This window comes from Labeo rohita, chromosome 13 (assembly GCF_022985175.1).
Source record: "Labeo rohita strain BAU-BD-2019 chromosome 13, IGBB_LRoh.1.0, whole genome shotgun sequence".
Lineage (NCBI taxonomy): Eukaryota > Metazoa > Chordata > Actinopteri > Cypriniformes > Cyprinidae > Labeo > Labeo rohita.
In genome coordinates, this window is record NC_066881.1 from 16917977 (window position 1) to 16940079 (window position 22103).

Below are 22103 nucleotides of genomic sequence, written 5' to 3' on the forward strand. Positions count from 1 at the left end.
AACCAATGCTTAAATGTTGTATAAAGTATTTATTGGTCACGTGTGTACAGTAAAATAGTAGAATTTGATATAAATGAGATGATTCTGGGCTCAGCCCTTTTTTCTTTGAGCCCTCCTGGAGCAAATAACCAGTCCACATCTGAACAGAACAGCTTTTAACATTAAATTGGTCACATGGGTAAAACATCGGATAAAAACAGCTCAATACAACATACACTGTGCAGACACTAAAAAGCAAAAGCAGTAAAACTATTCGCAGTGCATGTGTACCATGTAACAATCTTTCAAAACCATTTCACGAGACTTCAACTTTGGTGAAAACGTATATCTAGGTTTTCTGTCCTTTACATTTGGGAATCGTCCAAATAAAACTGCTTTAAAGGTTTGATCTCTGCATTCTCCCAAAATAGGAGAAATGATTGTGCTTAGACAATAACACCAGATGAATTCAAAAACAGGCATCATTTTATAGTTACTTCATCTAGTAATGATCATCGCAAGACATAAAAAGGAGGCACCACAATGTCTCTCCAGTCCTTTGCTCTTATGAATCCTAATGTGCAGTTGTATATCTAAACTATGTTTTAATACAATAATTATCATTACTCAAAAATTCCAGTGCTACAAAACATATTTTGTTCTTTAAAACATCACATAATGGGTGTTTCTGAACAGGACTCAGAGGGAAAAAACTGAGATTATTTCCAAACAAACAGTACATTTATGCTGACTGATATAATTACAGTAAATAATTCTAGTCTCTACTATAACAAGCTTTTCAATACTGAGTTGAGTCCAAACTAAGAGTACAGTACTCTTACATTTGACACCCTAGAACCACAAAATAACATTTCAGTTTGTTCAGTTAAACATGTTCCAGATCACAGTTTCCACATCTTGAAGATACAAAACAATAAGTGACACAAAGCGAGAAAACGGAAAAGCAAGACACTGAACGACTTAAGTCCGTAATAGACAATGAACAAGTTAACAATTCAGTCTTTCACACAGGGCTCAAATATATATAGAATGAAAGTTAAAAAAGCATTTGGGTTTTGCAGAAACAGTTTAAATCACAGTTGTATATTTTAAGGTAATGTATAATGTATATAATCAATTATAATTCTAAAGCTTCTGCTTTAAAGATTTAGTCAAAACTACTGCAACGTAAAACTCAAAATCAAGCTTCTTATCCTGGTGCTTGATGAATCTATTAGTTAAATTCATTTTTTAGGGTTTGTATAGACTGGAATGATTTGTAAAAATACCAACATTGATAGACACTAACAATATAGTTAATTCATTTATCACTATTTGGCAGCATAATGCAACATCTCTCTATATATATTTTTTGTTTGCTTCTCTTTTGGGTTACGCAAGCTAAAAAGCTATATACATGTGTACACCTCTAAAAGACATAATCTGATAAGCATCTGACTTAAAGCTAAAAAAGCAGAGAGTTCATGAGGTGGCTATCCAATATGAGCAGAAAGAAATTATGCCAATTTCAAAAACAAAACCCTGAAAATATAAAGTATTAGTACAGGGAAAAATAGCGAGCTACGTCGATCCACGTTAGCTATAGTAGCTATGCCACTTCAGTTGTACAACTATTATTATTTATATAAACACTGTGGGCCCTGTTTATGCCTTTCATATGACATTACGTGATCAAAAAATGCCTGAACGCTTTAAAAATCAGTAGTTTCTAAGAGAATCTTAGATTTTGTTCATCAGTGTAAAAGGTTTACAAATCAAGTCACTTTGTAAAAACTACAAAACCAGCAGTTCTACTGTAAATTCAGTGGAATGTTGATCATTCACTTCATATATGTCACTTCATATTAAATTACATATCAAAGTAAACAGCATATAAATAAAAGTACCACAGTATATCTCCAGCAGCAATGGCTCAAAAATTGATCAAAGGCCATGATGTTAATCTTGGGGGAAAAACGAAACAAAAACAACAACTAAATGTCATGTTGAACAACAACTAAATGTCAGATTCAAGACAAAAGTGTTCCAGATTGTGTTCCAGATGCAGCTTATTTCAGGATAAAAACTCTTTCTCCAGTTCAAAGACAGACGGTCGACTTGGTGTGCTCTGTATTCGACAGAGGGGAACCGTGCAGTCTCGTTTTTGACCCTCTGTGTCCATATCCAGTAAAGAGCAGCCCATTTTGACCTCTGAGGGGAGGACCATGTCCAAGTTTTGGGCACTCTTCTCCCCAGAGTAGTGCCCGAGAGAATAGCTCTTATTGCGGCTCTTTAGAAGACCCCAGGAGTGAGGTTTGCTTCTTAGGGAAAGCGGTCTGGGTCTCGGTACTGATTCCCCGGAGGCTTGCTTCTCGTGAGCCGGCTCTCTGTCAGCCTTCTTTTTCATGGATGTGGTAGAGAAATCAGCTGGATTAGCCTGGGAGTTACTGCTGCCATTAACTAAAGCAAAGAAAGCAACGTCATTAATAAACAATTATTGAAAACAAAACTTGATTGTTATGGGTTAATGAGCAGAGTAAAATCTCTAAACGCTCACTGATGCTTCAGAAGGAAACACAATACATTAAGCCAGGGTGAAAACTTTTTGAATTTGAAGATCAGGGTAAATTTATCTTATTTAGTCTTCTGGGAAACAAGTACCTTAAAGTAGCTTCTGAAGGGCAGTACTAAATGGAAAATAATTGACATTCAGGCAAAATAAGAAAAATGTACACATTCATTCTGTTCAAAAGTTTACATCGCTGGCACTTAATGCATCGTGTTTCCTTCCGGAGCATCAGCGAGCATTTGAACCTTCTGGAATAGTTGCATATGAGTCCCTCAGTTGTCCTCACCGAGAAAAGATGGATCTCAAAATCATACAGTCATTGTAGAAAAGGGTTCCAATGCACAAAAATGCTGAAAAGCCAATGAATTTGTGAGACCTGAAGGATTTTTCTGAAGAACAGCAGGCAGTTTAACTGTTTAGGACAAACAAGGGACTCATGAACAACTAAACCACTAAACAACAACAAAAAATATCTGTGGATCATTTAAGTAACAACATAGTACTAAGAATCAAGTGTATGTAAACTTATGAACAGGGTCATTTTTATAAATTCTATTATTATTTTCTCTTGTGGACTATGTAAGAGATCTTATTCAGGTCAGTACGAAATAAAATAATAACATGCATTTTGTATGATCCCTCTTATTTTGGTAAAATAATTAACATTTTGCAGATTATGCAAGGTGTATGTAAACTTTAAATATATTTTAGATAAAATATAAAACCATAATAACATGGAAAAATCTAAAATAATCAATCATTTTAAATGATAAATTAAGTACAGTACACTATTATTAAATGAAACAATGTTTTCAAATGACAGCAAAGTTATGTATTATGTATTAGGTTTATCTGATGTGTTAGATGATAGCAAAGGTAATCAATGTTTAAAAAAACAAACAAAAAAAAAAAAAACAAAATCGCCCAATATTTCCAAAAAAAAAAAAAAAAAAAAAAAAAAAAAAAAAAAACTGTATTTGCTGATATTCAGTTTTTATTTTTACACAGTAATTTTCATCTATTTTTTATTTATATTACCTTTGCTGTCATTTAACAAAAACACTAATGATTTAAATCCAGCTAAATTAGTTAAAAGTCAGCTAAAATATCAATTTTTCATGGTGTTAATAATAATGTTGTGAAGCTTCACTTGTAGCACTTGTAGCATTTAAAATGAACAATTTTATATTAATTATTAGTGCTGGGTTTTGACACAAATTTAACTATTCAAATCGATTTTGATTCACAAGCTTGCAATTCAATTTAATTTCCAATTCGATTCAATACAGATTACTTTGGACATATATCAGGTACAGTAAATGCCATATATTAAGGGAAAAAAAAAATCTCTCAACTAATGCTGTAAAATATGTCAGCTTGTACCTTAATATTATATTCAACGTTAAAATTACATCGCTATATAATTTCATCGCTATATTTCTACTCCGATTCATTTTTTGAAATTTAAACATTTGAAATGTTATAAACAAATGGTGACCAATTTATTCAAACAAATTATACACTAAAGAACAATAAAAATTATCAGGAATGTTACATGATGCATATATTTAGCAAAATGCTCCTCTCTAGAGTTAATTTTTCTAGCTCACTAAGGAGTTTATTGTCACCGATTATTTTCTGAGGTAAAAGTGACATTACATGACATTGTTTACAAGCTGTTATACTGACGTATCTGTGCAGTAAAAACACTGATTGAGTTATTACATGAGACAGGATGCAGATTTCAGTAAGTTATAGTCTATCACAGGGGTGGCGAACTCCGGTCCTGGAGAGCAGCAGCCCTGCAGAGTTCAGCTCCAACCCTAATTAAAACTCACCTGCCTCTTGCTTTCTAGTAACCCTTCAGACCTTGATTAGCTTGTTCAGGTGCGTTTGATTAGGGTTAAAGCAAAACTCTGCAGGGCTGCGGCTCTCTAGGACCGACGTTCGCCACCCCTGGTCTATCATTTACCATAGCTTCAAATGTTCATTCATGTTTATTTCGTGCTAAAACTGAAATTAAAGCGGAGGAGACAATCAGTTGACGTGCCGCTTCTCTTGAACTGTGGTGCTACAGCGATCTGTCACTCCACATAAAACGGCGCCAAAACGGCATTTATTGTTTTAATATTGTAATAAAATGGACAGTATTTGAAATCGGAGACTTTGTTTCATATCAAAAGTAACAAAGCACAAAGCTTATTGCGATTTATTGGATGGGAGACGTACTTACTGAAAACAGGCTAGACTAATCAATTCTTGGGATTTAACAATCAATATCATTTTGTAAAAATGAGAATCGATTAAAACCAAGAAATGTATCATTTTTTACCCAGCACTACTGATGGTATATTTTGTACTTTTTCTAAAAAATAAATTGACAAAATAAAATAAAATAGCTCATCACTCACTGGTTTGACACACAGCAGGGCTGGACTTCTTTCTCCTAAGCCGAGAGCTGGATCCAGAAGTTTGATCTTGTACAGGGGCTGAGGAAAGAACATCACTAGTGCCTGTATTCTGCTGTGTCTGAGAATTGCTACCTGGAGTCTCATTTATTAGGTTATACCCAGATCCCCCAAAATCAGACTGCAGGAGGCACTTGGTGGAGTTGCACTCAGAAATCGATGACATGGCGAGTAGATTTACGGGTCCTGCGGTAACCTCATCCTTGCGTGGGCGGCTACCAGGGGGGCTGGTGCTGCGGCGGAAACGAGTGGCACGCTGAAACAGGCCCTCTCGTTTTTTCTTCTCCTCCCGTGGCTCTGGTTCCTCATTAGGAGCACCCTTACAAACCTCTCGCAGGTCGAAGCCAAATGCGACAGATGCCAGGATGGAGGCACAACCATAGAGAACAGTGTCCGTGCGCCGGCGTGTAGTGGCGCGCTTCAGGCTGTTGGTGGGTGTGTGCTGCGGTGTGGTGCTGGTGGAACTTGTGGACGTTGTTGGGTCTTCCTGGCTGTCACCTCCACCAGCTGGCCCTTGGGTCTCCCCCTGTTCATCCTTCCACAGAGGTAGATCAATATACACCTGGTTGGGGAACTTGAGTTGCTTTGGTTTGTTGTCAGATCCATCAGCAGAGCATACTTCATCTTTACTGGCTCCTGGGAAAACATTTTTCACAAAAATATTAAGCAGAGCAACACTGATTATAATAATAAAATGTTTGTTGAGCACCAAATTAACATATTAGAATGTAGGTCTGGGTGATTTTTCCAATTTTATTGATTAATTTGAATTTAATGTCGCCATGATTTTGTTAGAAATTGAGGAATCGTGATTTTGAATAGAAATATTACCAAACATTCGAATTAGACACTTTGACAATATGCCAATGATAACAGTGAAGAGATAAGAATGATGCAACCGCATGCTGCCGCACGTGATTAACCGCTCACGTGTGTCGCTCATATCGTTAGGCGCCATTCACAACTTCTTTTAACTTGAGCGTTTCATTCATGAGACACTGCAACAGTCAAACATGTCCATGTTTACATAGAAAAAACAATGGAAAAGAAGCACAATTGAATAAAAAAAACCTGTAAAGAACTACCAATGCGTGTCTGATATTTCATGTTTGCATCAAGATGACAGGCTGAAAGCTGCTGTTCGTTGTTTTTACAGAACATTTATAGTTAATAATAATCTACTGGTGTTATACTTTCAGTCATTTTGAATTTGAACTACCTTGACTTTTGAGATTGTTTTTAAGGCATTTTCCTCATATTACTTCTTAACATATAATACATAAGTCAAGTTTGTACAGAATGTAGTTGTAGTTCATGCATTTTTGCTGCAAAGATATTTAACAAGTGACTTGTTTAACATTTACATCATGTTGACAACCTCATGTGTGGTGCACTTCGAATAAAATATTCTTTAAATAGAGGGTCAATAAAGAACAAGTTACTTAAATCATGTTGTAGTTACATTTTTAAGTTGACTACTTAAAAATCATTTTAAAAAAAAATTAAGAATTTTTATGTTGTTTAATTTATCACCCCGCCTGTACTCGAATGATTTCTGAAGGTTCATGTGACACTGAAGACTAGAGTAATGGCTGCTGAAAATTCAGTTTTGCCATCATAGGAAAATGTACTCAAATAACATAGTTCTTTTAACAGTATTTCACAATATTACTGTTTTACTATATTTCTGATTAAATAAATGCAGCCTTTAGGAGCATAAAAGACTTAAATAAATAAATTAATTTTAAAAAAAAAAGTTTTTACACTTCAAACAAAATAGATGATTAAAAGACTACTGTGAACAAGCAATTTGGAAACAAGATTGGATAGAAAAAAATTTATTAACTGTGCAGATTTTAGTAGTTAAATCTACCTAATATTAGTACTAAATAAGAAGTAACTGACTCTGTTCCACCAAAATACATCAGAATGCTGCACATAAATAAGTGCCATGACACTGGCTGAAAATCTAAAATCTTCCACTACACCCTTAAGTAGGGACAGCTATTTATAGTGGTGTCTGAAACCATAGGGGACGTTATTGGAGTACACTCATTCATCCCATAATGCACTGCAATAACGAGTGTCTCGCCTGAAGATGGCGCCTGCATCTATCCATTTTCAAAACCTCTGGTCCAGTGTGGGTACAGGTATAAATTATTTGATTATTAAACACTCTAATTAAGGTTTATACATGCTAGATTCCATCACAGAGTTCAGGATAAATCTTCCATACTCCCGGTGCTGTCAGTTTGCTAAGTTTCAAATGATTATTAAAGGGTTAGTTCACCAGTTCACCCCAAAATAAAAAGTCGTTACTCCCCCTCATGTTGTTCCAAACCTAAGAACTTCGTTCATCTTTGAAACAAAATAAGATATTTTTCATGAAATCCAAGAGCTTTCTGACCCTGCATAGACAGCAACGAAACTACCACATTCAAGGCCCAGAAAGGTAGTACGGACATTGATTAAAGTCCATGTGACATTAGTGGTTCAACCATAATTTTATGAAGCTGCAGCTGAATCCATGCATCCTGCTCTCGTGTCAGTCTTCGACGTGCGTTCACAATAGTACCACAACACAGGTGTGTACATTCCTATGCTTGTAAACAAGGTGCAGCACATCTGGGTTCTTTGTTAGAACATCAGCTCCTGCGTCAGCAGCATCACACACATATGTGTGTGTAACCATGTCGAAGAAGTGTCACATGGACACATTGTAATGATGTCCTTACTACTTTTCCAGGCCTTGAATGTGATAGCTGCGTTGCTGTCTACGCAGGGTCAGAACGCTCTTGGATTTCATTAAAAATATCTTAATTTGTGTCCCGAAGATGAATGAAGGTCTTGCGGCATGAGGGTGAGAAATTAATGACAGAATTATCATTTTTTGCTTTAAACAGCAAGTACAAAATATGCAAAAGCAGCAGCCCTTCTGGTGCACTCAACACTCACTCATTTCCATTCAAATGCACTATATTAGTTGGACTAATGTAGTGAATTCTGAATGAGGGTATGGGGGCGATTTCGAACACAGCAAGTGATTAATGTCACGTCAAGAAGGTGGTTTCTGTGAACTCGTTCTTTGTTACAAGATTAAAAGACAACAAAGAGCAGTGCAGAGCAATGAAAATTAAGTACATGGAAAAAGTAAATGGAAGATGAGCCCTTTTTTACATACCCTGCTCTGCAAATAATGCAGCCAATGGAACGGATTTCTGGGACTTCATGAGACTAGTGGACCAGGGACTGCTTCCATCTGAGAGAGGTCGAACTCTGAAGACAAAACGTCAGTGACACCGACAATGTATAATTCATTAGAACACACTGAAGCATACATGCCAAAGCATCTACATGCATTTGCAGAATCATGCTTAAAACACACAAAAAACTAGATACACACATAAAAAATAAACATTGTTCCAACCTTTCAGCACAATTTCCTCTTTCCTTGGTCTGCACAGAGCTTGGCCCCCATGTGCGGCCCTTCTTCTTAAACCCTTTTTTAACATCTTCAAACTCCTCAGGTTTATAATTGGTGCTTCGACCCCATGTCCTGTTGCTCTCGTCCAGGGTCACTAGAGATGAAGATACAGAGAATTTGAAACAGAATTCCTAATACTAACAGAAACTTCTGAATTCACAGACTGAGATTCAATATATTAGTCCTTCACAGCAGAGCAGCAACAGTTTTTTTTTTAGTCAATAAAGGCAACCTCCACCACCCAGCAACACGGAGATGGAATTATCAATGGTGTTAGATCATTGTAATCATCCTCAAAAATGGTTAATGGCACTTCAGGTAGAACACTGGGTTGACCCAAAGGTTCCCAAAGGCAGTCAAAGCAAACTCATTAGAAACTTCAAAAGCGTCAAGCAATGTGTTATGACAATCATTCATTTCCCAAAGTCATCAAAACAGAGATGCTGTGAAGCCAGAGCAGTAGTGATCAGGAATCACACCAACACACAATTAGATTGGGTGGCTTTGTCTCACAGGACCACAGTGCCCTTGCCTTTCTTCCTAAACCCGCTAGGAGGTTTACACTCGCTTGTGATATCCACATCCTGGTGATACACAAACATACTGCCCCTTCGGCTAGTGTCACTTGGGTGGCTCACTAATGGGAAGAAAATGTTACAAATGTGTGACAGACAGGATTCAGACTGGCAATGACCTGGATGGATTTTTTGGTGTGACTGTCTGGTACATGATTCCTTTTTTTACTGTATTGAAACTGGTAAACATTTAAACAGAGAAGGGATATGGGTCAGTTAGTTTATGACAATGATGTTTGAATTTCTTTTTCAGTTTCTTGTTGGAAGATAAATGATGGAACTTCCCTTTAAAACAAAGAATAAAACTTTAAACTTCTACTTGCAAACAGCAATATTTCTGAGGTTTTTTTAAACTGAAAATCTTAAAAATATTGGAAAACTGCTGTATGAATATGTAAAAGAGTGGGTACTTACACTGAATAGCTCTGAGCCGAGGGATCAGTGTAGGGCTGCTAGGAGGGCTGGAGTTGGTGCTGTTGAGGCTTCTTCTCTTGTCCATAGTCGGAGAGGCCTGAACTGTGATTTTATGCTGAAAATCTGTTGAACACAAATAAGGCTATGTTCTAGCAGCGTTTAAAGCACTTTAAACATTTCTACTTCAGCCACAATTGTGACCCTGGATGACAAAAGCAGTCTTAAAAGATTAGTTCACTTCTAGAAAAAAAATGTACAGATAATTTACTCAGCCCCTTTTCATCCAAGATGCTCATGTCTGTCTTTCTTCAGTCGTAAAGAAGTTATGTTTTTTGAGGAAAACATTTCAGGATTTTTCTCCATATAGTGGACTTCTATGGTGCCCATGAATTTGAACTTCCAAAATGCAGTTTCAATGGGTTCTAAACAATTGGTCATTTTCTAAAAAAATTAATATATATATATTTTTTTAACCCCAAATGCTCATCTTGTCTAGCTCTGCCATGTGCATGTGTACTCCTTGCACTCGGTTCTAGACAGTGTATGTTGAAAAACTCCCATCTATTTTTCTCCTCCAACTTCCTTCTTTGCACATTCACTTTGTAAACACTGGGTCTGTACCTTTGCAGTGATGTAGGACGACTTTGAAGTTAAAAGAGAAAACGAGATGGAAGTTTTTCGATATACCCTAACTATACTGAACTGGAATGCACAGAGTACATGCAGGGCTAGACAAGATGAGCATCTGAGGGTTAAAAGTATATACTTTTTTTTTTTTTTTTAAGAAAATTACTGACTGTTTTGGTAGATAAGACCATTATTCCTCGGCTGGGATCATTTAGAGCACTTTAAAGCTGCTTCTTTCTTTTATGCCAAAAATCATTAGGATATTAAATCATGTTCCATAAAGATATTTTGTGAATTTCCTACCAAAAATTAATTTTTGATTAGTAACATGCATTGCTAAGAACTTCATTTGGACAACTTTAAAGGGCTCCATATTCTCAATATTTTGATATTTTTGCACCTTCAGATTCCAGATTTTTAAATAGCTGTATCTTGGCAAAATATTGTCCTATCCTGATAAACCATACATCAATGAAAAGCTTATTTATTCACTGGTTTTGTGCTCCAGGGCCACAATTTACAATACAGAAAATCTGTCAGTCAGGATAAACAATTTACTGAAAAACATTAATGTAATATTCATGGAACACTACAAATACAGCTCTAACCTGAGGGTAAGCTTATGCGGTTGCCATCTTTGAGCTTGAGGCGGCTGCGTTTGAACTTGCCCTTTCTTTTTTTAACATTGGGCTTGTCCTTGTTGAGTTGGAATATGAGGATGTTGAGCTCACGCTCAAGCACGTTAATTTCCCGCTCGGCCAGCTGCTGTTCCCTTCTCTTCAACAGCTCTTCATGAGACTTCTGCTGAAGGGCTGCTCGCGTCAGCTCCTCCTCACGCGAACGCAGCTCCTATTGAGGTGAAGAATGTTAGTGATCATATACATTTGGTGAAGAATCTATAAACGGTTTATCCAAAAACAACATGATGGTGGAGGAATAATGATCACATTTTCTTTTCGACTAAACCAGAAATGGCCAAGTTTTTTGATATACTGAATCACCACCTAGGGAAGCAAAATTGAACAGTTCTCATGCTCATGACTCTACTGTGTCTAAAAAAAAAAATGGTATGAATGGCAGTTTCACTTCCTTTGGCCTTGGAGGACAAAGCTCAGATTCCTCTCAGTGTTAAACAGCTCATTTCAGATCAGTCTTCTTTTCTTGGTTTTACCCTTGAGCACCACAGATATGACTATGTGTGACCTGCGAGTGAGTTATCCACACAACACCAGCACCATTTATGAGCTAGTAAATAAATACTTAAACTGCTCGTTCTCATTTTCTACATTTCACTTTTGCTCTGGCTTGCACTTTAAACGTAAATATGATGATGAAAATCCTGCCTTTTGGTTAAAAGAATGACAGAGTTAGTTTACTTCTCCAAATCTTTTGAACAGAATAATCCACATGTATAAAACTTGCAGGCAGAATTGTTAAGCATTAATCAAAACAGTTTTCCGGCCACATGGAGTAAAGCCGTTTGGCCTAATCTCTTATGAATAACTTCTGTAAGAAGCTTTGGGGCAGACTGCCAAGAAACACACTTGGGCAGATGATTTAGACAATTAATGAATGAATGAACAATTTGTTTATTTACTAGCGAGGAAAAGTTTTGTGCGTCACGTAACAAAGACAAAACTTATGCGACAGGACTGTGGAAAAATTCACTGATCAAGAATGTACGTGAAACGTACTGTCAGAATTTCTACATGAAGTTTGAGCTTACTTGCGGAAAAGGACATTCTTGATCAACCAATTGCAAATCCTTTTCAACTCAGCAAGCCGCTAGGACCAGAAGCAGCTTATCATATTAACTTTATCGAAAGCTTAAAGCCATTTCATTGGTAATAGATGGCTTTAAGAGGATCAATTCAACCCTATTAAAATCTGAACCATGAAAACAAAAACAGGTTCATAAAAAAATTTGTCTTTGCCACACAAATTGAAACTACAGAGTAAAACAACCTCAGTAATAGACAAGTCGACAAAATCTTGATCAACTCACTTTTTCTTTAGTGCGTAGCTCATCAAACATTTCCTGGATCTCCACTCTCCAGTCCTCCTGCATTGAGTGAAAGGAGTCCTGCGGCATAGTGGCCATCACAGCCTCCTCTATGGCAGTCAGCTGCTCCAAGATGGAAGCAAAGGATGGACGGATGTGGGGATCCTGCTCCCAGCATTCTACGAACAAAAAGATGTGTTAGAACCCATTACAATGACTATTCATTGCTGATTGCAATGGGACCTGTTCACACTCAAGCTCTGTTCATGTCGCCAGCAACACACAGTAACATAATCCCACTCATGTCAATAGAGAGCTGCAGATTTAGGCAAAAAACGTTTCAAACGGCACAAAGTTAAAAAATGTTTAACTTTATGCAAATGAAGAGCATCTTTTGGTAACAACATCCAATAGAAATGAAGACAGTGTCAGCAAGTCAAGCAAGACAGAACAGAATGGAGCGATTTTACAGAATGGTCTGTAAAAACATAAGTGACCCTGGACCACAAAACCAGTCATAAGCAGCGCAGGTATATTTTTTGTGGGACAAAATTATCTATTTTTCTTTTATGCCAAAAATTATTGGGATATTAAGTAAAGATCATGTTCCATGACGATATTTTGTAAATTTTTACTACCGTAAATATCAAAACTTCTTAGCATTGCTAAGAACTTCATTTGGACAACTTTAAAGTCAATTTTCTCAATACTTAAGATTGTTTATTTGTTTTAAACCTTCAGGTTTCCAGGTTTTCAAGTAGTTGAATCTCTGACAAATATTGTCCTGTCCTAACAAACCATACATCAATGGAAAGCTTATGTAGTCAGCTTTCAGAATATAAGAGACAAACTGATAATTGTTTACAATTAAAAAATAATTTAAAATATATTTTGATAGATAGTTAATTTGGGTAATGAATATCTTAGTTTTACCATCAACGTATCAATGATATGCAGCCTACCAATAACTTTAGTGACAACACTCACCAGGAACACCCACAAGCAACTTAAAGTGCTCAAACTTCAAAAAATTTCATGGCATATTAATAACATTCAGTGAACCACTGGGTAAACAAAGGAGCACCAATGAACTGCCAACAGTCTTACCCTCCATGAGCTTGGCAAAAGGCTCGGGGCAGGTAGATGGAATGGGAAGGGTTAATTTGTTGACAGCCACTCCATAGGCGACTGCCAAACCATCAATGCCACGGTAAGGAACCTCTCCAGTCAGTAATTCCCAAAGGAGGACCCCATAGCTGGACAGAGAACAGAATACATTAGGGGACTGTCAGTGTGGTATGGGTTGAGCTAATCACACCAATGAGCAGAATGAACAGTGCTTACATACAATATTTACAAGACTGGCATCTTTAGTGCACTCAGTACTTGATCCCTGATAAAGGGTTGTACACTGAGTGCACTTGTGTTCTTATGCATAGCTTGTCTTTATTATGAAAGTGCGCAAATTGAACATGGTGACACGGAGGAGACAAATTGTTGAATAAAATCCTTTTTTTTTCTTTGCATACAAAAAGTACTTTCGTCGCTTCATAAAATTCAGATTGAACCACTGATGGCAGATGGACAATTTTGACAATGTCTTTAATACTTTTCTGGGTCTTGACAGTGGTATTTACCTGGCAGTCAATGAGACAGTCAAAAGTCTCCCGGCGTGTTCCAAAGACGAACAAAGCATTTACACGTTTGGAACGACATGGGGGTAAGTGATTAATGACAAAATTTTCATTTTGGGGTGGAGTAACCCTTTAACCTCATAATAATAAAAAAAGGAAGGGAAAAACAACCTACTAGCAATGTCAGGAAAGAAAGAACGAAAGAAGAGAGAAGTGAAACCAATAATGTGTAGGCACAAAGTGAGCAATTCCTGACCAAAGTGGCATGAGAGCATTTGAAAAAGGATGAGTCTTCACATTTAGCTTTCACAAACAAGGTAAAAGGGTAGCTGGATCACCACCAAAATGGTGTACTAATTCAAAGTAACCTAAAGTTTCTGTGAACCTTAAAACAAACAATTCAGATTCCACATAAGCTGCATTACAAAACCTACCCTCCTACACAGGGAGTTTTTTAAGGCAGTACCCAAACTGAAACTGATTCTATTACGTGACCGGTTTAGAACTTCCACTCAAATGTGCGTTTATACTCATGGCACACCAACATTGTGTAAAATTCAGTATGTAAAATCCTAAATATATTAAAACCGCTAAAATGTGTCATAGAAGGATAATTAGCATGCTTCCATTTCTGAAAACCTGGAAGTGTGTCTATGATGCCTGAGTGATTGTGTCTCGTAACTAATTCACTATAATAACAGGCTTTGTGCTCAACATTGCAATTAAGTTAAAATAACAGCTTACCTCCAGACATCACTCCCTTTGGAAAACAGAGAGGACTTGATGACTTCAGGAGCCATCCAGGAATAAGTGCCAGCTGCACTCATTTTGGTCGTTTTGTGCCACTCACGGGCCAGGCCAAAGTCAGTAATCTTCAGGGTTTTTCGACCGATGTCATCATTCTCAATTTTTTCAAGTAATAGAACTAAAAAGAAAAACAGGAGAAATGTTTAGTTATACAAGTTATAAATGAACTGTAAAAGTCTGCAGTGGATAAAAAAGCACTGAAATAACAGAAAAAAATAAAAAAAAGTAACTGGTCCGTTCAGATCAACCACTTTAAGGTATGATGGGAATGTTTTCTACACACGAGCCTTAGCCTATGAGCATTCATGTCAAAGAATAACAATACAAGAATGCTAAAAGGATTATCATATTTCCTCTCTTTTATCATGAAGTGGAATCTTCAAGGACGCAGGCCTACATGAAGAACTCAGAGCGACATACAAGTTGCTCTAGTTTACAATACAGTCTCGTACCAAATGACAAACAACATGAGAATGTAGGCCAACTTGCTTTGAAGTGAGGAACATCCTGAGGTCAGGAGTAGTATTATTTCTCACCGGTTCTGTCCTTGACAATTATCCAACTTGAGACCTTTATCAACATCAGTATGTAATAAATAGGGAGGCCCTCAGTTGATAACTACATGTCTGATCAATGTGACCTTGACTCCCTTTCCAACATGACCTGAGGGTGTAACTAAGTATTTTTATTTGTAGACACATTTCATCAAACGCTTTCTAACTTTCCCAGCCTGTACCCAACGTACAGTGGTGAGGACTAGCCTTGACTACACTCCCACTTTACTGACCTGTTACAATGTAAGACATTTAGGATAACTGTATAATATAACATTTTCACCCGTTCAATACAAGAATAGTGGCACAGAAATCATAAATGTTTATTTAACAATGAAATAAGCTCAAGGAAGCCATCCAAAAAGAATTTAGAGTTGAAACAACAGTTTGAGCAAAGCATGCTAACTGTTGTGCCATTGGCTGCACTGATGAGCACAGAACACTATTTAAAGTCCCAGCCTCAGAAGACAAGACAGCAGTGAATTTACTGATTTATTTACTGTATATTACACTGCTGCCACACAGATCTAATATAAACGTGATTTCTTTCCCAGCTGTTTACCTTCACAGACATAGCCGACTGTTTTTGTAACTTGTGTGGTTTTAAGAAACCTGTGTGTATTTGACAGTTTAAGCATAATATGACATCAAAGAGAACAAAATGTTTTACTCATATGTCGTTGACAGCCTCAGTGCACGTGCTTTGGATGTGCGCGCTCAGAAAACCGTATATCAGAAATTTAACCTAATATGGCTTTAAAATGCATTTCAGTGCGATAGACATGACAATCAAAACCAAACAGATTTTTTTGGCAGAATATCTGAGGTACAAGCTGTAAAGGTTCAGTTCTTACTGGAAAATGAGGCCGGGAGCAGCAGCTCATTTGCATTAAAAAAGACATGCATGAAAACTGCCTGTTTCTGCTTCCACTTAAAACCCCAAAGACATTTTTAAAATGATATAATAAATGATCTGTGGGGTATTTTGAGCTGAAACTTCAGAGACACATTCTGAGGACACCTGAGACCTAAAAAAAGGGGCCTAATGGGTCTCTTTTAAACATTTAAACATGCCAGATGCTGCAAATAAAAATAACCAGAAAGTGCCTTTTAAACGATTAAATTCACAAAATTTTCATTTTGGGACAAACATGAATTGGGAATTCCATTTGAACAGGTTTCACCTGTTTGATGCTTTCAGGTTAATCTCAGCTGTTGGTTTCTCTCCACTTTTGGCTTTCCTTTCCATGAAGTAACAACAAAGTAAACAACTGTTTAAAATTTAATTAAATACCTCTACACACCCACAACCTATTACACATTCAGTTTTAATATTTTATACATTTCAGTAAACCAGCTGGTTGGATAAGAATGCTGTTTTAGTACTCACGAAGATCCACTTTCTCTATGAACCTGAAACACAATTTAAAAAATTAAATATAAATAAATAAAAACGAAAACTTCTAAAACTAATAGTACTTCAAAACCATCCTGCTCTGAATTGCCCCCACTTTTCTTACACATCTTTTCTTTGCTCGAATTTTTATGGTGTCCGTTTTATGGGGCAGAAAATCATCTTTAGATCATGAGACAATAAGCACTGCCTGTAGTATGTTCGCCACGGTCTCTCTCTATCCCTCCAACAAGGCCATTGTTCTCTACACTGTCACTCAGAGAGTGTGTGTATGTGTGTGTGTGTTTTGGAGTGCACACATGCTTGAGATTCCTTAACGTTACACTTCATGTGCCTGAAATTACAAAACTGAGTTTTGAAGCGTGGCACAGTGCCGAGTTTCACAGGGGCTGCTGGCTACAGTTCTGCAATATTCTTTACCCCCAATCAGGGGAAGCTCCCTGTCTTGGAGAGAAAACAGCAGCCATTGAAGAGATTAAAAATAATGAAAATAAGCCTTTCAGGCCCAGGAGTCGGAGCATTCTCGGGTTGGCAGTCACCTAGCAACCAGTGCTTGACCATTCCATTGTGCAAACTTATGTTAAGCTTTTGCCCCCTCGTTAGCGACATTCCTTTGAGTGAGGTATTAAAAGATTAGGGCACAAAAACATCATTTCACTCACTATTTGCTATATCTTAAAGATAATCATTGATCAGATCAGCAAGAGGGGCCACAAAGCAAATCTGATTTCATTTCTTACTTTTGAGAGACTACTATTTGACTTTGCTGTTTGTGCCTCCCCAAAGTACCCTCTACCTTTAACCTGCTAAACAATGTACTGCAACCTGAATGGGCCTTAAGAACACAGCAGAAAGGGTCTGGCTCATGAAGGGTGGGTGTCTCGAGTGCCGAGCTGAGCAAACACACGTTATTTTTTCAATTAAGGTCACCAAGCTTCTAGTGTTGTTTGTCACAATCCTGTGGAGAGATGAACAAACTGAGTTGCGTTAACAGTAGCACTGCCATGCTGAACGGGGGCAGGGTGCCACATTGCATCTATTGTTGATAGTGGAATGCCTTCTATTTTATTGTTCTGTTATACTCTGCTAATTTAACAGATAGAACGACACCGTAATAATGACGCGTAACCCATTTGCAGACCGAAATCAACTACGCTTTTGTCCAAAAGTGTTCAAAACCTTTTTTTTTTTAATAGATTAATACTTTTATAAAGCAAGGACGCATTACATTAATCAAACACGATGCTTATAATGTAACAAACAAATCTGTTCTTTTGAACTTTCTACTGATTAAATAATCCTTAAAAAACTTAAAATCAAATGTTTCTTGAGCAGCAAATCAGCATATTAGAATGATTTTCAAAGGATCATGTGACACTGAAGACTGGAGTAATGGTTGCTGAAAATTCAGCATTGTCCATACATATTTCTGTTTAATTGTACTGTGTCAAATAAATGCAGCCTTGATGAGCGTAAAAAAAAAAAAAAAACACTGAATGGCTGTGTACATTACAAACAGCTTGTATACAAATGAAGCTGCTGAACAGATTTACACTACCAGGTCAACGCTACTTATTCATCAAACCTGTACAGCATTCAAGAGTATATTTGAGTTTAAACACAACGTCTGAAATGCCTCTTTTAGGTATTGGTTAACCAATGTATAGCAAACCTGAGGCAGATAAGCTTTAGGGTCTTTCCCAACTCCATCCATGTCTAAGAAACATGATAGGACAATCTCATAGTCATGCAGTATCCCTTGCAGCTATAGTACTGTTTTAGAGAAAGAGCAAATATCCCCATTTATATGAAAGAAACTCTCTCTACAAAGGCCTGTAAAACATGTAATACATGACAATTCTCACCACTAGTCAGTATTCAGCCCCCCCAGATTTATATAACTTGACAGTCTCTATAACACTAATTATTTAATTATCAGAAAAAAATATATATTCAGACTTAGTGTTTTTTTAAGCAAACCTAATTTCAGATCAGAGTGTTCTGAATCTTGTAGGTTTCTCAAGGAGGACGCCAGCTGTTCAAACTCTAACCTCTTAGCTTCACAACCTGCCCAGGGTCACACTCATTCAGAAGCCATCGTTCCTACAGCTCTTTTGAAAGCCTTGAAGATAGCCAGTGGTTTATCACTTGTTGGCTGTGCAACTCTAGACCAAGAAACCCTGCTACAGCACATGACTCAAATCCACTTTTAAAGTGCAGGTGCAGTTTTCAAACAGCCTGCTCTTTTGTCACTGACAATTGGGGTGTGGAGGAAAAAAATGCAACCTTAAATCTCCAGATGACTTTAGGGCCAACATTTACAAAGGTAATTGCACTATCTCAGTTTAGCAGTTAAGCACTTTGGCCCAGACGTGCATGCATATGATGGGGAATGAGGATACAATAGCCATTTAACCACAGATTATTTGAAACTCTATGTGCAAAATGTACATTTTCGTCAACTTAAGTTGATTTGTATATCGTCTTTTACAATACACTGTTTTAAAGCAGCTTTACAGAAAATAATGATGTTAATGGTTATTGTCACATTTAGTGAAGCTGGGTGAGAATACAGAATATACTATACGCACACATACAGTACACATGGGTAGGGCGATAATAATACGTATAATCGCCCTACATGAGCTTACTGTATATGCATATATATTATACAATATAAATATAATTACATTTAGTGACTAAAAAAGCAGTTTTACTACATAGTATTAGATGGTATGCCGATAAAGTTGGATATTATATACACTACCAGTCAAAAGTTTTGTTGAACAGCTGTTTTTTAAAGAGCTCTCTTCTGCTCACCAAGCCTGCATTTATTTCAGTCCAAAATAAAGCAAAAGCAGTAACATTGTGAAATATTTTCACTATTTAAAATGATTCTAAAAACAACTTTGAAATCACAGGAATAAATTACATTTTAAAAATCTTCAAACAGAAAGCAGTTATTTTAAATAGTAAGAACATTTCAAATGTTTATTGTTTTTGCTGTGTTTTGAATCAAATAAATGCAGGCTTGGTGAGCAGAAGAGACTTCTATAAAAAAAACACTAAAAATCTTACTGTTCAAAAACTTTTGACTGGTAGTACTACAATATAATTTTACATTTATTCAGTTAGCAGTCGCATTTATCTAAAGCTTTAGAAATTAGTGATACAAACGATCAATCTTAGGGAGGCAATAACCTGAGAAACAGGCAGCCAAGTTTGAAACATTGTCTAGAATAGTGTAAGCAAGAACAGGGAGGGATTTAAGAAATAGTGCAAGCATAAATATTTAAAAACTTGCAGCTTAGGCTGCACTCTAAGATGAGCGAATGCTAAAGTTGCCAGAAGGACTTGGAAGGATCCAGTGTCTTTAACATTAACTACAAAGGCTCCATTCAATCTCAGAGCATCCATCAATTTTATAGCTTTTCTTCTAGGGTTAGATTTCACTAGCTAGTGGCTTCCTTTGAGAATCATATTGCTTTTAGCTAGAAGACAGAGTCCACAGTTTCCTCCACTACTCACACTGGTTGCATTAAATATTGCCTGAATATTCCTCAATGACCCATGTTATGAGCACGTGGTGTTCTGTTCCCTTCCTCTCGGGTCTTACATGGAAAAAAAAGGTTTATGTACTAATGATAAGCTTTGTAAACGATTAATGATTAACGTGCTAATTGCGAAAGGAAATACCAATGTGACAAGCTTGTGTGTGTTTCTACAGTAGAGCAAATACCTGCAATTCTTGGTCAAGATAAGGCGGCATTAATGAGTGTGTGGTAACTCTCTTACTGTTGCTGGACTTGAGGTCTCGGTGAATAATGGGAACCACAGCCTCCTCGTGGAGATACTGCATGCCTCTGGCGATCTGGACGGCCCAGTTCACGAGGATGTGAGGGGGGGATCCTCCGGCCCGTCAGAGCGCGGTTCAGAGTCCCTCCTCGAGCATATTCCATGACCAGACACAGGTTAGGCTCCTCCAAACACACCCCCTCCAGTTTAATAATATTAGGATGCTGAAGCATCGAGAAAAGTTTGGCTTCTTGCTTAACACTGTCTGCGGTCGCTTTAATGTCCTCGTCGGGGTCCTGTCGAGCTGCCTTCACCGCGACCTCCTGGTCCTTCCAGGTCCCCCGGTAGACTTTGCCAAACCCACCGACGCCGATGATTTCTTGCAGAACGAGTTCAGAAAACGGTATCCGAACGGGGGCGGACGGGTCACTCTCCCGAGCCCCTACCGCTCTATAAATGGCGGGTTGGTAAGTAACATAATTAGATGGGAAAATGCCCACGCGATGGTTAATTTTACCAGTCCACCAGCCTTCGTCTCCAGAGATAGCAGCGTCCTTAGACAGGACCTCCACCACGTCTCCTCGCCGCAGGCTGAGCTCGTCCTCCCCGCTGGCCTCGTAGTCAAACACCGCGGTCCACAGCGAGCGGGGACACACGGGGGCAGAGTGAGCCCAAGCCCCGGAGTTGGAGGACTCCGTCCAGACATGGTCTTGGAGGCTCAGGCGCCCCTCACCGTTTGGGAAAACGGCCTGGGGAACATCCATGTCTCGGTGCCTGCAGGAGCACCATAGGGTGCCGTGATGTCAAATCAAAGTAAACTAGTCCAGTAGTCGTATTCCCCAATGACACATACACGCGAAAAAGTTTCCAAGAACCCCGGCTAGCTCACTGTATATCATTAATGGAGAGTGGGTCAGGTTAAATCCGGCTTAATAGAGGTTAAGAGACGCATTGCTTTGTTTCCACATAAGCCAGATAACCAGTCTGGGAGTGTGAAGCGTCTCTGAAGCTGGGACATCAGCATTAGCCGGAATATTTGCGACGTTAGCTCTTTACATTACTTTTTATAGAGTTAAAGCTACATTATCATTCTATCGATGTAAGCGCAACCAGAAATACAAACTACTCTATTCCTTGTAAAAACAAAGGTAAACAACATACCTAACCGGGGAAGAGTTTTCAAGCCGTGAGGCTACAGGTGCAAAGTACCTGCTCATCCCGAGCGAATGAATCAAGCTAAATATACACACGATTATTTCACTACTTAAGATAAGTTATTGATTAACTTCCGTGTCTACATGTACACAACCTCCACACAGACACTCTCTGACTAGCTGAAACACTTTAAACAAGCAGGCTAAAGTGTCGTGCTAACGCGTTAGCTCTCTCTCTCTCCGAAGTTAACAAACTAGTAACCGCGGCTCCCAAAATTCTGCCGTCGCCAGGGACCCGTCGTAAACGCGCACGGGAATAAACGTCTCGCGGAGTCAGTTCCTTGCGCGCTTTAGTCATTCGCCAGCACTCCAAAATTGACGGCTTTTCCCTCTCGAGTAGATCCAAAGACTTTTTCAGAGCAGCTAAAACTTTGCTTGGTAAACTCTATGAGTGCACCGCCATCGCTTCTCCACTCCTCCGACTCAACTGACCCTAGAGGAGAGAAGGAAAAGGTGGACATGGATTGGTCGCAGGAGTTCACGTGACACTCTGCGTGAGTGCAAAACAAAAGTGGGAACTGGGAACTTTTCTTTTTTTAATCTGCGGTGTTATGCTACTGCATAAAT

At 38.0% G+C, this 22103-nt stretch overlaps 1 protein-coding gene across 1 annotated transcript; it reads right to left on the reverse strand.

Annotated features, from left to right (window-relative positions):
• Nucleotides 1-24: 24 nt before the first annotated feature.
• Nucleotides 25-21962, reverse strand: map3k21 (mitogen-activated protein kinase kinase kinase 21). Its single transcript, XM_051126074.1, is given in 12 exon segments — nt 25-2439; nt 4960-5652; nt 8198-8292; nt 8444-8594; nt 9033-9137; nt 9490-9612; nt 10725-10965; nt 12122-12297; nt 13226-13374; nt 14497-14677; nt 20323-20431; nt 20433-21962. Coding segments are annotated over 12 exon segments (3063 nt in total). The 5' UTR covers nt 21087-21962; the 3' UTR covers nt 25-2053.
• Nucleotides 21963-22103: the final 141 nt, after the last annotated feature.